The sequence below is a fragment of the Apteryx rowi genome, unplaced genomic scaffold (genome assembly GCF_003343035.1).
Source record: "Apteryx rowi isolate R43461 unplaced genomic scaffold, aptRow1 scaffold_212, whole genome shotgun sequence".
In the NCBI taxonomy this organism is placed as follows: Eukaryota; Metazoa; Chordata; class Aves; order Apterygiformes; family Apterygidae; genus Apteryx; species Apteryx rowi.
The window spans coordinates 1,419,524-1,434,410 of record NW_020448442.1 but is presented as its reverse complement, the minus strand read 5'-3'; the positions used below and the strand labels follow the sequence as shown (position 1 = coordinate 1,434,410).

The 14,887-nt window shown below is 39.8% G+C and overlaps 2 protein-coding genes across 8 annotated transcripts in view; one reads left to right on the top strand and one right to left on the bottom strand.

Moving 5' to 3' along the window:
• On the bottom strand, window positions 1-14,850 carry LOC112965363 (tRNA selenocysteine 1-associated protein 1-like). 7 transcript variants are annotated; one of them, XM_026064279.1, is made up of 10 exons: window positions 13,668-13,680; window positions 12,067-12,142; window positions 10,997-11,073; window positions 10,773-10,903; window positions 10,104-10,235; window positions 9,085-9,204; window positions 6,727-6,922; window positions 6,111-6,156; window positions 5,154-5,322; window positions 1-1,738 (listed from the first exon to the last, which is right to left on the bottom strand). In XM_026064279.1, the coding sequence occupies exons 3-9, from the start codon at window positions 11,024-11,026 to the stop codon at window positions 5,186-5,188; spliced, it is 792 nt and encodes a 263-aa protein (XP_025920064.1). In that variant the 5' UTR covers window positions 11,027-11,073; window positions 12,067-12,142; window positions 13,668-13,680; the 3' UTR covers window positions 1-1,738; window positions 5,154-5,185. The 7 variants fall into 7 exon arrangements, with proteins under 7 accessions (XP_025920064.1, XP_025920066.1, XP_025920069.1 ...); XM_026064281.1 differs by lacking the exon at window positions 10,997-11,073 and adding an exon at window positions 14,746-14,850 and having other exon boundaries at window positions 1-5,322; window positions 13,668-13,830; XM_026064284.1 differs by lacking the exon at window positions 10,997-11,073 and adding an exon at window positions 14,746-14,850 and having other exon boundaries at window positions 1-5,322; window positions 10,773-10,900; window positions 13,668-13,830.
• PAK1IP1 (PAK1 interacting protein 1) overlaps window positions 12,077-14,887 on the top strand; it is an 11,480-nt gene continuing 8,669 nt past the window's right edge. Inside the window, exon 1 of the mRNA XM_026064244.1 lies at window positions 12,077-12,164. Within this exon, the coding sequence (XP_025920029.1) occupies window positions 12,077-12,164 (88 nt within the window). The remainder of the gene's footprint in view (window positions 12,165-14,887) is intronic.

The following is a 14,887-nucleotide window of genomic DNA, read 5'->3' as shown; positions in this document are numbered from 1 at the left end:
AAAACGGCAACCTCCAGCTTTAATGTCATTCAGTTTTGGCCAACAGGAACCAGGTGAAAAAAGATAAGCCTCAACGCGGCTGTTTGTACCTCAAAACAAGATGGGTTTTCATTACAAATTAGGAAAATGTAAAGTATTTTAGTTTCTTATGAATTTTTATGCTACTAAAAAGTTGAGAAACGTCTGTAGCTCTGTGTCTTAAGTGCACCATCAGTGGTGCACTCTACTGATGGAGCTGAGCAGTGAATCTCAACCACCCAATGTAAAAGTCAATAAACATGTTCATCACCCAAAATGCAACACAATGCAGTAACAAATGTTTTCTCACACACTGATGTAGAAGAGAGGTGATCACTGAGTCTATCAGATACTCAACAATGAAAGATAGAGCCATAATACAGTATTTCACAATCCCTTTCACCCATCTCCACCAAAAAATAAAAGCAGTCATCACAGCACACACCTTAAGAAAAAGCTTATCAGACTCAAGGGTTTAGGAGAACTCACACCAGTAAGAGCAGTTCTTTCTGAAGGCCTCAAGAGAGGCAACCCAGCAGCAGCAGAGTCCTTGCTTTTAGGAGGAACCTCGGGATTTTCACACTGTGAAGTCTTTGCTTCTTGTTTCATACTGGAACTTTTTAACCATGTTGGTATCTTCCCAACTCTCTGGGTTTGTTAGCTCTCAGTCCACCTGTGAGTCCTTAGTCCTGCTTTCATGGTCATCTAAACAAGATGACCATTTCTGAAATCCCTATAGAGTGGAATTATCTTCTAGGTATTTCTTCCCCATAAAATTGACCTTCAAAACTCTCGTCTCTTCTTCTCCTCCCCTACCAGCTTAACTACAATTTTATGTCTAGTGGGATGGTTTATGCCAGCCAGGGCAAGGAACACATGGATATAGAAGGCACCTGCAAGAAACACCTCATTGCTTGTAAGCTGCTAGTGTATTACATTTGCAGACCAATTCTAGTACAAGGCTCTATTTCCATAACATATGTCAAAAACAAATTTATATCAATATAATCAAAAGAGATTTACATCAGTATCATCAGCAAAATACAAAGAAGGTAACATTTTTAGCCTGAATTTGTCATTGTTTCAGACAAGGAATCAATCACCATGCTAAACTGTGACTTCCAGCAGGAGAAGAACCCCCCATTATGGGTTCCCATTATGGGAAGAACAAGCTTCATGAAGGGATATAAATTGTGCCTTTTAATAATGGTCATTTATCAGTAGTAATGCCAACTTCTAAAAGCCTATCCGCACAAAAAATTGATTAAAGTTACTCCTACATTGGACACTCATAAGAGCTGGTCCATTTTACAATAAGATTCTCTTTCTGATGTATGCTAAGTATATTAAGATAACCTGAAACAACATTTTCTCTTCCAGATGAGTGTCAAAGGCAGCTACACTACAACTTTTCTCTGAATTCTTATGCTATTTACTTACATCTTACTTATTTAGAACAATTTCTATATAGTGACATGCCCTTAATGACACTTATGACTCAGAAATGCTTGCAGCTGTACACAATGTCTATTAACATGAGTCACTGAAGTTAAATATGCATCATTAAAAATGAGCCAAAATGAAAGGCAAAAGCAAAAAAAAAAAAAAAATCCAGCAGAACGAGAGGAATCATCAGCATTTGATGCATCTTCCCTGTGAGTTAGATCTGCAAGTTTACTTTGAGGTAGTGCTAGAAAGAAGCTGTTGGTCCAAGAGCATCCTGCAAAAAGAAACAGTCACGGCTTAAGTAACTCTCTATCCTTTTTGGCCTGTTTCTTTTTCCCTGCTCACAACTGTGGGATCAGTAGCCCCTCATACTATTGTACTAAAGCCATTCTTTTCAGAGGAGGGATAGGAAATGTTAAAACTACTGTTCCAGAAAAAAAAAAAAGCAAATCTTGAGTAAGGCACTATCTATTGCAACTACGTAGAATGAAAAAAAGTTTATGAAACTATTACTGGATATTCTTACAAAAAACCTTCATTAAGCTTGGAGGAAAAAAAACCCACAAAAACTATCAGCTGGATAAAATGGAGATAGAGAACCAGAAAAAGTGAAATATGGTGGTGTTGAAAAGGTTGCTTTTAAGCTTTTTTGTTTTTAGGAAAGCTCCCACTGCAATCACATCTTTGTAGAACTGATGGCAGACACCCCTATAATGCATTCAGGTCTTTGTATAAGCCAGCTAACATGCTGCTAGTTGTAAAACAAGTGGAAGTTTACTCAGCAGAAAGTCTCAGCAATGTATTCCAACAGTTTTAATGAAAACACTCTTTCCTATATTTGGGGGTTATAGGTAATACCAACCCAGAAAGAAACTTCACATTCAGGATGCTTCTACAGTCAAGAACCTGCACTATAAACACTATATCACTCCCTAAACACTGTAACACTCCCAATCCCACGCATGCACTCCTGACTGCAAAAGGGAATCAGCTAATAAGTCTCAGGAGAGACCAAAAAAGGTGGTGGGTGTTTAAGAGAACTATTTTGGAACAGCATCACATAGGCTGCAGTCAACATATACATATGCTTTTTTTTTCCCCCCCCTTCCTCCTTTTAAGTTGACTGCAAGACAATATACCCACTAGCGGCCCAATCTCTTTCACTGAATTTACAAAATTGGTATTTCCCTTATATAGGTAGTTTACATTCCAGAACAGAAGGTGCACGAGTGTTTCAAAATAGTCTCTAATGTAGGGTGTAGAGACTTTGTTAACAAGGGAGAATTGCATGAACATGGTAGCTATGGACTGAGACTGTACTGAGGTTCATATAGTGTGGTGCTGTCACTGCCACATTGTCAGACTAAATGAAATCACATAGCTGCTTGGGCCCCACATTACAGTTTACACATTATGGATCAAATTCAATGGCCAAAATTCAGCACAAATACTCTACAACAATCAGTCAACATTTCTTACGGGCCAACACGTATTATCACATTTTTTAGTTGATAGCACAAAAGATTTCCACAGACTACTTGCTGAATGCAACTGCAGTRTTAAGTGGTGCTATGCAAGCCACTTCAAGCAGCATAACTCAGGCACAGAGCTGGACGCTGCCTGCCATCCTTCCTATGTACCCTTGCTACTCATGTTGATAGTACCTACTAGCTTCAAAACCCTCTGTGTAGCAGACCAGCTTTTACTACTAAGCTCAAGCATCACAGCTATGCATTAAAGTTGGCATCAAAACTTCTTCTAAGCTTTCACACTCCCATTCAAAATCAAGGAGCCTACATTTACCACCTCAACAGTTCTCCCCTACCTCAGTCTCCTAAAACAATTCCATGTATGCATGCAGGCAATCCCTTTCCCACCCAGTCAGGTTCTTTGCTCTGTCTATTTTACTTCCACCTTCCATCAAATTCTCATAAATATGCTCCCCACCATCACCCTCCAAAGACTCATCAGTTTGTGCAAGGGAATTGCCCAAATCCCTCTTCCCAGCTACCCAGCAACTAGCTTTCCTCAAAGCAAGGAGGCAATTGCTGACATTCTGCGATGCCACTCCCCCTGCCTACATGAGGTTCTTTGCCTTCTGGCTGTTCCTACGTGCCACTCTGCAAAAACAGAGGAAAAAGAGAAGGTTTCTATGGTACTCAAAGCCTAGTCTGCTTTTAAATTTCTGTATGTGATGGCAGATTTTCACTATGAAAATATTCCTAACAGAAGTTAAACAGTGAAGAGATAGCAGAAGGAGTTTCTGGTCAGCAGCTAGAAGTGACAGGACAGTATTACTAAAATGATTCAATACAGGATTTGTTTTACATTTAAAAAACCATACATGGCTAATGGCCACCACTTTCACTATTAATGTCATTAAAAGGCCAGAGAAATGGATTCCTACATCTGCTAACAGTTGTTTTAGATTGTCCCCCAAAACACACGACAGTAGCCATGTGGCAAGCATCTTGACTTGTTTTAGTTGCTTCCACAGCTATTACTTAGGCTAGAAGCAGAATTTARCTTAAGTTATTCATTACTATACATTGTTTAATAGTGAATACTTTTGCCTGTACATTGTTAAGTAGTCTGATTACAAAATACTTCCTGCCCTTCAAGATGAGGGCAGTTTAACAGCAAGGAAAGCTACTGAGAGGTGGCTGGCTAATAAAGCATCATTCTGCTCATTATCATCTCCCCTCCCCCTCCAACTTCAATACTGAAGACTGGCACCCTACTAAAAAAAATAAAAATCTTACAACCTCATCATTAAAGAAAACACCTCTGATGTTGGCACACAGAATCTGGGCATCAGGAAGACTGATCCAGTTGTAGAGATCAGGACAGGGTGCAACTTATTTACACCAAAGGCACAAAAAGTTAAGGGATTCTTTTGTTAGTAGGGGGTTATTTTTCCTCCTTTAAACCAGGAAGTTCTTTCCTCCATGAATTTTTAGGTTTAAGAATGTTATAGTAGTTTTTGTTGTAAAGCATCAGCTGAGACAACTACAGAAGGGGCAAGAGGAGACTTTAGGGAGAAGCCATATGCTGGGGCATAGATGGTCAGCTGAACACAGCCTTAGTTCATGGAATACTTGCAACTGTGGCACCCCAAAGTTTGCACTTCTGTTTAATATACCATACTTATAAAGCAGTTTTAACTGACTAGCAGATCTCAACAGTAGCATAGTTAGCTCCAACAGATTGCAGAAGGAACAGCAGGCATGAGTGTCCCCATAGCAAACCCTGGAAGCATCTCCTAAATACACTTTTATCTAAGCAAGCATGTTAAGTGCTTGTAAAAAATTATCTCAGAAACTTAGAAAACTAGAAGAGCTAGGTTTTGTTCATGGCCCGATGCCCATTCTAAATCAACGACAGATGAAATACCCCAGTTAAATTCTGTAAGCCAGAAGAGAATGTGCTGCACACATGTAAGAGTAAAATCCCTTGCTGGCAGGTTTGCAGAAACAAATTTTTATTTACACAGGCAAGTCTACCTTTAGACCCCATTTAACTCTTTACATTTCTAGAATATTTACATGATTTCAAGATGCTCCAAGAGTAGAGTGATGAACAAAAAAAGATTACAGAATCTGTCAAAAGCATAGCAAAAAAACCCAACTTATCATTGTGCTTTAAAACTTATGATCTAGAGTAATGTAGAAGAAATGTAGTCTTAGCACCTTGGTCATAACGGTCATGCTATATAAGACACTTAAATAGCAAAGGGGATGTCAGAAGTGACCGTATCCAGAGGTTGCCAGTGACAATTCATGAGCGAATCATAGAGTTCTTCACTTGTCTCCATAAATTGTCTGTTCATTTCATCAATATCCAAGTGAAGTTGTGGATCTGAAAATAAAAACCTGGTAAGTACAAGTATCTGACCTCAGAGGGGCACAAACTGAGAAGTAAATGCCGAATAAAACATGCTTTAGAGTTAGTACTTTAATAAATAAATTCAATAAACCTGTTTTATTCCCCCCAAAATTATGACAAACTTCACACAATTCCTTTTAACTTCTTTAGAATTTCTTGTATTAGAATGCTAAGACAACATTAGTATTTAAAACAAATTTAAGGATAATTTTTAAACCATGAAGGTTTTCCCTAAATCAGTTAAGTCATTTCTACTAATTTATGTGTTACACAGGATGAAGTTATCAAATACTGACAAAAGAAGTCTCAGTGGGAAGCACTGTTCCAGAATCTTCACAGCCAAATAATTAAGTTTGGTACCAAATCTTTAAGTACAAGTTGGATATTCATTTTAGCACATGTTAAAGGCAAGCTTTTACCTCAGGGTTTGAAAATAGAACTTTTGCTTATTAATGAATATTTAATACAGAATCTGCTTAGCAGAATCAATACAGAGATGACAAATTCTGTATTAGACCATTTTGGAAGGAGACTGAAGGTAGCATTAAGAGAAAGCTACTGTGTTATTGACAATGTCCCATTTTACTTGGCATATAATGTCAGCTGTATCAACCCCAACTCATCTCAGCTACACCCCACAGAAGACCTCAGTACCTGAGTTACCTTCTTGAATTTCCAGGACATACCTCAAATAAAAGTTGGCTCATATTGTTAAAAGGCATAAATATGGCTAAATTCAAATTTAATGATACTATCATTACCTTCAATTATCAGGTCATCATTGATTTCAGCCATAGCTGAAGTCTCCTGAAACAAACAAGAAAGTGCTCATAGAAATTTAATCATAAGTCATATCAGAACACATCAAAAGYTCAAAGTAATTTTGTACTTATGTTCACACAACCATTGTCATCTCCTAATCACAAACTGTTCCCTCCTCCTCCAACTACAGGAATAGACAGATTCTTTACAAAAGAAAAACGAAAGTATAGTTCAGGTTGGAAAGGACCTCTGGAGGTCATCTTAGATCAACCAATTTAATCAACCATAAGACCATCCTACACTTTAATTCTTTAATTTGCTTGAAGCAAAGCACATCAGAAAGACAATAGGAATTGGGAGTAACAGCATGATTTTGTATGTCAAAACCATTATTTGGTATACATGAGCAATGTGTAATAATTTATAACTATAGAGGTACCGCTTAAGCACTTCATCACACAGACGCCTCAAAATGAAGCCTGCTATTCTAACCCCTGCTTCACACTAAGTGAAAAGTATGATTTTAGTTTTAGGACTTCATTTTTTTGCTCCAATTTACACAATTCATATAATTTGTGGAATTTATTATTTAAAACAAGTTTGTAGTATCTTTACCTCAAAAACAGCTGGAGCCATAACAGCATCTCCTAAAGAGCAGTCTCCAACAGCTTGCATGCTATCATAGGGACCATAGGAGCTATAGTTGTAGTCAGCGTAAGGATCGTAATTCCACTGCGAGTAGTAGTTCTGATAATCCTGGTAATAATCATTATAGTTATACGACTGGTACCGCTGGAATTCTGCTTTCAGCCTGAAACATTAAAAGTTATATACAGTTAGAATTTGAGAACAATAAGCTTTAAAACTAATTCTGAAGTTAAACAGTTTGCCAGTTTATGTACTTCAGAATTTAAAAGGAAACATTTTTTAAAAATGCTGCCTAGGTGACAGTGAGAAAGTCATAGCACAATGCCTATGTTTATACAGAAGCTAACATTCTCACCTTAGCCAATACCAGAAGTAATTTTCCTGGATTAACTCTAGATCCTTAGCACTGTTATCTCTATCCATTCAGAGTGTTTTTATTATCAGTATAAGCAAGCTGCCACTAAATCTTTGTGCTCTGCTAAAGACTAATTGATTAAAACCAGGAGGCATTTACAAAGCACAGCTGCTTTAAAAGTGCATTCATTCTTAATTAGCCCTTAATCTTTTGTTTGGTTAATTACTAAATCTTATTTCCAGAAACAAGTGAGCCAAATTAGATTACTTGTTTCAGAGGAGTGTCTGACACTGCCAGTGTGCCATGCCTACCTCCACCCATTCTGTTTTATTCTCCACAAAGCATGCTTTAATAATTGCCAAAGTTTGTCAGGTGAAATCAGTCTTTTTTTAAAAATCATAATCACTGCCATTATCCAGCGGTAAGCCAAATCAATGGTAAAGTTACAAAATACAGTGGTTCTTAAGAACAAAGGACCAGTTTATTAGTTTTCACCACTCTTATATCCCCAAAAGATATTCTCTTAGGCACCTTCAGACTGACAGCAATCAAGGCACAAATGTTATCTGCACTAAAACTGAGGTATACTGAATAAGTAAGTTTGGATAACTCAGCTGCACATTCAGAAAAAATCCTTTATTTTTAGCCATTGCTTCTCTGATTCAGTAGAAGCAGACCTCCTGTGTTTCCAGTGCCCAGTTCCTCTGCATCCCCAACAGAAGACAGGTTTAGACCTGCCTTTTGTCAAGGATACAGACTAAAGGAATTCACAGACAGTTTCCAAATTAAGTGAGCATCTGTGACAAACTACTCTGATGGCCAGATGCTAGGAGAGCACAAAACTCAGCTATTCAGAAATAGATACAAATTGATGTACATTTTACTATGACATTAAGCTTATATCATTATTAGAATGCATGTGTAGCTTTACAGTAAAGAGGCATTTTATTATTTTGCTACTGTACTAAACAAACAACTAGATAATGTATCCTCTAAGTCTTCTGCTTCTAACTTCTCTCCCCACACATACATTTCTGTAAGGAAGAAAAATCTCAAAACACTGTCAGCATTGCTCTGGGTAGCAAAAGTGGAGAAACATGCTTCTTCATGACCTGTTCTTGTTTTCAAACTCATTTAGTCAGACCACTTCTGGACAGTGCCCTCTTCAATAAGAGCATTTCCATTCTTAAGTAAAGAGGCAACAATTGCAGTATTAATCAGGGTAAGCACACAAAGAGTTTTTACTTCTACTGTTTAACAGAAGATACAAGCTAACCTCTTAAATACTCAGAACTTTACATAAACAATTTCCTTTTTGTCTGTATTCTGGATCAGAGTTTATCAAATTTGGTATCAATTCTGTAACTGGTCAGAGATTGCCTCAAATGACTGAGTGATAAAGAACTGAGAAGGCAGAGTAAAAAGCCTCTCAAATGATAAAGCTTAAACTCCCCACTGCCCCAACTTGGGAATGCAAAGAGTGTTACCAGAACAGTTTGTGTGGAGTACTGTCTCCTTTGCCTTCTTCTTCCCCCTATATGCATGTATTTTTCCAGTTAAAGACTTCCTTCCTCCCCTAGCCTGCTGGGAAACTAGTGATGTGCTACTATCTAGAATAGAAAACCTCAAGCATACAAAACCCTACCTTAACTTGTCATCCTTTTGCCTTCTTCATGCCTAAACCCTGAGAATATTTATGAATGCATTCAACTTTGCTACTATGAGAAACAAGACTGGTCACAGCAACAGCTAAGCCTATGTTCCAGAACCTGGAATCTACCTCTCCCCCAACAATCCTGAAAGAGGTAGATTAATCCAGGGAATCAAAATATAATATATGGAACAAAAAAATGCAGAAGTAGACTGCATCATGTGCACAGTCATTACATCAAGTGAGACAGATTTTTATGAAGGCAGAGCTACAAAATCTGATTTAGAACTACTGTATCAATGCACAGCTGGTTTGTTACCTTTTAGAAATTCCTATGCTCAGCCGAATTCGTTTTCCCCCCAGACCTGGCGCATTCTGGCAGTCTTGCAGTGCCCTCATCTGATCACCTTGTTCACCAAATCTGACAAAGGCATACCCTCTACAATTTTCAAAAGGGAGAAAACAAAAATTCTAGTATGCGTAACAGTTACAAAACCAATTTGTCTTCTACAAAAAAATACGATAGTAACTACTAGAGCTTCTGTTACAGAACTCAGCCTCTCCAGCATGTGCACATGCACAGTGTTTTCACCAAATCAAAAACTTGGGCCAGAAGCAAACAGCTTGTTCCTTGGTAACATTAAGATGTAACCAGCTGAGAGCCAGCACAAACAATATGTTCTTTTTAACTGCTTATCTATGTAACTGATCAGATTCTATACTTCTGCATATACAGCAGTTATTAACCAACTATCACTATACAGCACTAACATTTTTACTTCAAATGTGCTTTCTCTTGAGTGTGCCTATTACAGCCAGCATTGTCAGAACAGCAAACTCTCATCCCTGCCTGATTCACTGCACAGCCAGTTTAGCTTCTGCTAGGCTTTATGTACTAGTACTAACACATTCAGCCCTACAACCCCATCTACAAATTGCCAGGCCTTAGTCTTTTCTTCCACATGTAAAACAGGAATTCTTTTGCCTTTGGTATTGCAATGACTAAGCAGACACACTGCAGCATGTGAGCAGAGCAGCACTGATTTCAATGCACAGCTCTACCTCCTCCCACCACTTAGGTTTCCTTGCATGCAGGCATGCATATGTTTAATTGAAGTTTATCTTATTAACTTCCTAAAACTAACTCCAAAGTTTTAGTAACATGAGTATCTTTGCTGTTAAAAAAAGTAATGCTAAAGACTAATCTCTGCTCTGCTCTCTCCCTGCCTCGGGGGGGGGGGGGGGGGGGGAAGACGGAAAAAGTTCAGATGCAAGTGCTTATACATTACTTATAGAAGCAGACACATTGACAGCATTTCAAATTTGCTTAGAAGTTACCTGGAATATCCCAGTAGATCTGTTGCGATCTTGCAGTCAATACATGAAGGGTACCTCTTCAGGAAATAGTCATAGAGCTGGAAGTCATCCACTTCTGGAGTGAGCTCCCCAACAAATATTGAATAATCCGGTCTTTAAAAAAAAAAGTTTTATTGTTTTGAGACTAAGGTACCAACAGATATACAGCCACTTATCACTGGACAAGTAAGGAGACAAATGTGACAAAAAATATTAACTGAAAAACTCTGTTTTGAGGAATGCAATGCCATCACTCCAGCATAAAGTGCTCAGTTTCTCTGGGTCCATTCTACTGCTTTAGCAAAAAACACTTCAAATTAGAAGCTGGTTTTCAAAAGCCCAGTTTTTACTGTCTGCAAACAAGAAAAATGAAGGCACAAAAATTTCAAGAAAAAAAATATTACCTCAAATTACAGTAATAATTCAAAAAAGCTACCAGCATATTGCACCACTGCTTCTCGGTAACAGTGGGAAAGATGAACTTACTACAGAAAGCTTCATTATTGTATTGGCAGTATATTAGCACAAGCAATATTTGATGTACATGCACCAGAAACATTATTTCAAACTTTAAGGTAAATGATGGCATTCATTGCTCACTATCAATTTAAATGGAAGGGGTCAGATCTTCCCATTTCAAAAATACTTTACCTGGAYGAACTACTAACAAACTCTATCCTTCCTGGTTTTATTTTGTTCTTTTTCTTTCGTTTTTTCTGTGGTCCTCTCCACCAGCTATAGGCCTGGAGGCATTCTCTTTTGTTTTTTCCCAGTATGTCCTGCTGGGATAAAAAAAAATACCTTTATAGTATTTAGCCTCATTTACATTCCTCCCACCCACTCCCCATCACCACAGGTGATTTCCCCATATTCACCTTGCCCTTGAAAGAAGCCTGGGGTCCCATTTCTCCCTCCGCCTCCCATGAGGGAAAGCAGCCTCTGGGGAAAACGCCTGGCAAAAATAACAGAGCCAAAGGATTGTATGAACAGCCATATTCCCCTGACTTGTTAAGCTGGCTAAAGGATGGACAGCAGCTTCTTCTTGGAATTAGGAAAAAAGCAGTTAGCCCTTTGATGTTGGCCAATCCTAAATATTAGCTTAAGGACTGGATTGTGCACAACTTGAGCTCTAAGACTCAGAAGAAACTCTGCAGCAGCTTTGGGAGTGATAAAGTGGCAGAGACAAATCATCTCTTGCCTAGAGGGGATCTCAGCTGTCCCTGTCTCCCCTCATCTACGAATTCTCCTCTTCCTATGTGAGATGCCTCTCCTAACTACTAGCTATGACTCAACTCTCCCAGGCCAGGAATAATGATGGGAGGCCAGTTAATGGAACATAAAGAGAAGGAAGACCAGGAAGAGACACTAGTTTGGCTGAGGGAAAACTCAAACCCAGATGCAAGGCCAGGAAGAAACAGGCATAAAAAGTGCCTTTTAAAAAGAAAAAAAAAAAACACCACAGGAAATTTAAAAACCAAGCAGGAAAACTACAAGAAAGAGGAGGGAGACAACAGCAGTATTAGCGTAAGTTGCCTCCCTCACTTAAGATTCTGAAGAATGAAGATTTCCAATACAGGGTTCCAAAAATAAGAACGGTAGTTTTCAGTAACTTTTACTTACGCAGACTTTAATGTTCTTCTTCTAGAACACCTCTACATATACCTTATATAGAGAGTGTTATGCATAAGATCCATCAGAACTCATGCTCAAGTAATCCAAACTGCAAAATTTAGCATTATGCCCCCAATCTACTTCAGTTGATATGATTAAGCATCCAGAGGACAACCACCAATCACCAAATTACCTGAAGAAATCACAGGACTAAAAGAACACCCAACTCAGAGCAAGCTAGCTATTTCAGCTTTACATTTACTATGAATTCTGAGTATGGTTTTGGAATCTGTTTAAGCACTGCCAACCTGAATTTCTCACCAAATGATCTTACCTGGTTCGCCATGGTTGAAAAGTTGTCTTTCTCAAGCAAGAGAGCCGTACAGGCACAGTTTATTGCAATCCTTCAGCTGAAAAAAATGTGGGAGAAGGGCAAGAAGATAAAGCATCTTTTAGCTTTCAGATGAACTACTTTCATAGATGTTGACCCTTGCTTAAGTTTTTAGGCTTATTAATTCAAAACTTAAAAGTTCCTATGTTCTAACCTGTCATTGACAAAGCATCACCTCATTATGTTTAACAGTCCATTAAAATAGAGGTTCTGCAGATCAAAATACTACTGTTTTACATCATACAGTAACCAAGCTTGGAGATAAAAAAGGATGTATGGCCAATTGGACTAGGAATAGGAGGCATCTTCACATTTTAGTTTTTTATTGTGATGGCCTGCCAAGGTTTCCCATTGTCAGAAGCAGTGGGAAGCGAGAGCTTTTAGGTCACCTGCACCTTACCATTATTACTAGAATACATATATATGAAAACAAAGGTGGGGTTTTTTTGTTTTTTGTTTTTTTAAAGAGACCTCTTCTAAAATAGTTAAAAACACCACAATAAAACATACAGACTTCAACATGCTTGGTATAGCCCCTTAGTTCTTCCTGTCTTTGAGCCAAATTAAGTGTTGATTTACTTGTACTGTAAGTTACACAGCAAAACAAGCAGTGGTACTTACTATGTGCTGAAGAGTAAGAGGAGCAGAAAGAGGGAGGAGGGCACAGTAAGGTGGGCATGATCTCTCTCTGCACATTTACTTACATATCTCTTCTGCCCCTTCCATACATACACATTTCACAGGCTAACTCACCCAGCTAGAGTGACTTCTTATTATTATTAAAATTCTGGATATGCTTCATACCACACCTTTGTTATTTCTTTCAGAGAGTCTTTCATTTTTTAATCTTTTTTTCCAGTCACACATACAGTACAAGTCATTGCAGAAAGCTTTTTCCTTTACAAAATATTTTGCATCCCCTTCCACACATGTAGCTGTTCACTGACCACTACTGATTTTTTTTTCATCCAATGTTGCTGCTTCAATACAGATACAGAATTGTAGAAGTTTCAACTCCCATTTCCATGCAACAAACTATGTAGTGTATTATGTACTGGCTACTTAAGTCCACATTCACTTAAAACAATAATTAGAGTGTTTGCAGTGCCTTAAAGGGCTGCCCACTCAGGGGATTACTTCTGAGAACTAATCTGAAATGGCTTAAGCTAACCTGACATAAAATAGCCAAATACTAGAATAAGAATGTCTGTGCACGGTTTTATTCAGGACAAGAGGCCTTTCACCTCCACATCCATTCCGAAGCCAAGAAGCTTTTCAAGTAAAACAAGTCCTTAAATATACACATATTTTAGTAAGATTCACATATGACCTCTTAACTAGAACTGTGTTTATGATAAGAATTATCAACAGCAATTTTTTCAGTTAAAAGTTGTCATTAAGGTGCCCATATAGTGATGATCCTCTAATTCTACCTTTATTTTTATTAAAAAATAATCACCCACTCCTCCATGTTTTAACATTTGAATACCAATTCTTGCATTGACAACTACATAATACTCTTAATTTTATTTTTTTTAACTTACCACTTGTTCTTCGCGCAGATAGCAGACGCCACACACAACAAAGCAGTTCTACTCCAAAAAAACTATCAGAAGACAAGGGATGCAACAGCTTCTTGGTCACAGTTATCAGATTTTTAAGCACAACAGCGTTTTTGTACTCTGTCTAATCTTGATTATCTTTTCACTACAAATCAAAAACATTTTAAGAAATTAGAACCGCGTGTATTCACATAGTACTTCAGTTATTTATCTTAACTGTAGTTACAGATAGAGATATTTATTATTCAACAGCAGATCAGCTTTAACCTCCAGAATCCAAACATCTCCTTAATAAGATTACACACACATCTGACCAGCCTTTTTATTCACTTTATTTTTCTGATTTACTGGCAAAAATATGCCTTTTCAATACATATTAAGCTAGACAAAGCTATTTATGAATAAAGGTGCTTGTGGGAATACAGCTCATCCAACCTCGGGGGTGGGGGGAGGGGAGAAGCCGTCCCCTTCTGGTGCAATTTCGCCGACGCCAGGGGCCCCAGCAGCGTGGAGAACGGCCTCTGAGCGCTTCCAGGCGGCGCGGTGACGCCGGCCGAGCTCCCAGCAGGCCCAGGCCCGAAATGCGCCGCGCCGTGACGCATTTTTATAAGCCACTTCGCACGGCGGAAGGGCCGCGGCGCAGCGGGAGGCGAGGCTTTCCCCGCCCCCACTCCCCCCGCGCCCCGCCCGCGCCGCGGCCAAAGGGGCACCTAGGCCGCGTTTCCCGTTTATTGTTGTTACACGATAACAATTTTAAAAAAATAACAGCAAAAAGGCAAAGGAGCCCGCACGGCCCTAACAAAGGCGGCTCGGCAGCGCGCTCGCCCGGCGGGGGGGAGTGGGCGATGCGGCCCAGCGGCCGCCGGGCCTCCCCGCCCCACTGGCGCAGGCCCGCGGCCGAGCCGCCCGTGAAGCGGCGGCGCTGGGCCCCGAAGGGGGAGGGAGGGGCCGCGCCCCCCCCGGTGGGGCAGCAGATGGTCTCGCGCCCCCTCCGCCGCCCCCCGTGACGCCGCTCGGGGCGCTCCCCTCCTCCCCCCCCCGCCGCGATCCCGGCACTAACGTCTCTCATCCTCCGCGTCGCCATAAGGAGCAGTGCGAGCCCCGCTTCCGCCCCGCCAGGACCTGCCGCGCGGGCTGCCCCGCGCGGCGCCTGAGCCCCGCCACCCGCGCCCTCCCCGCGCCTCGGCGCGTCGCTCCCCGCC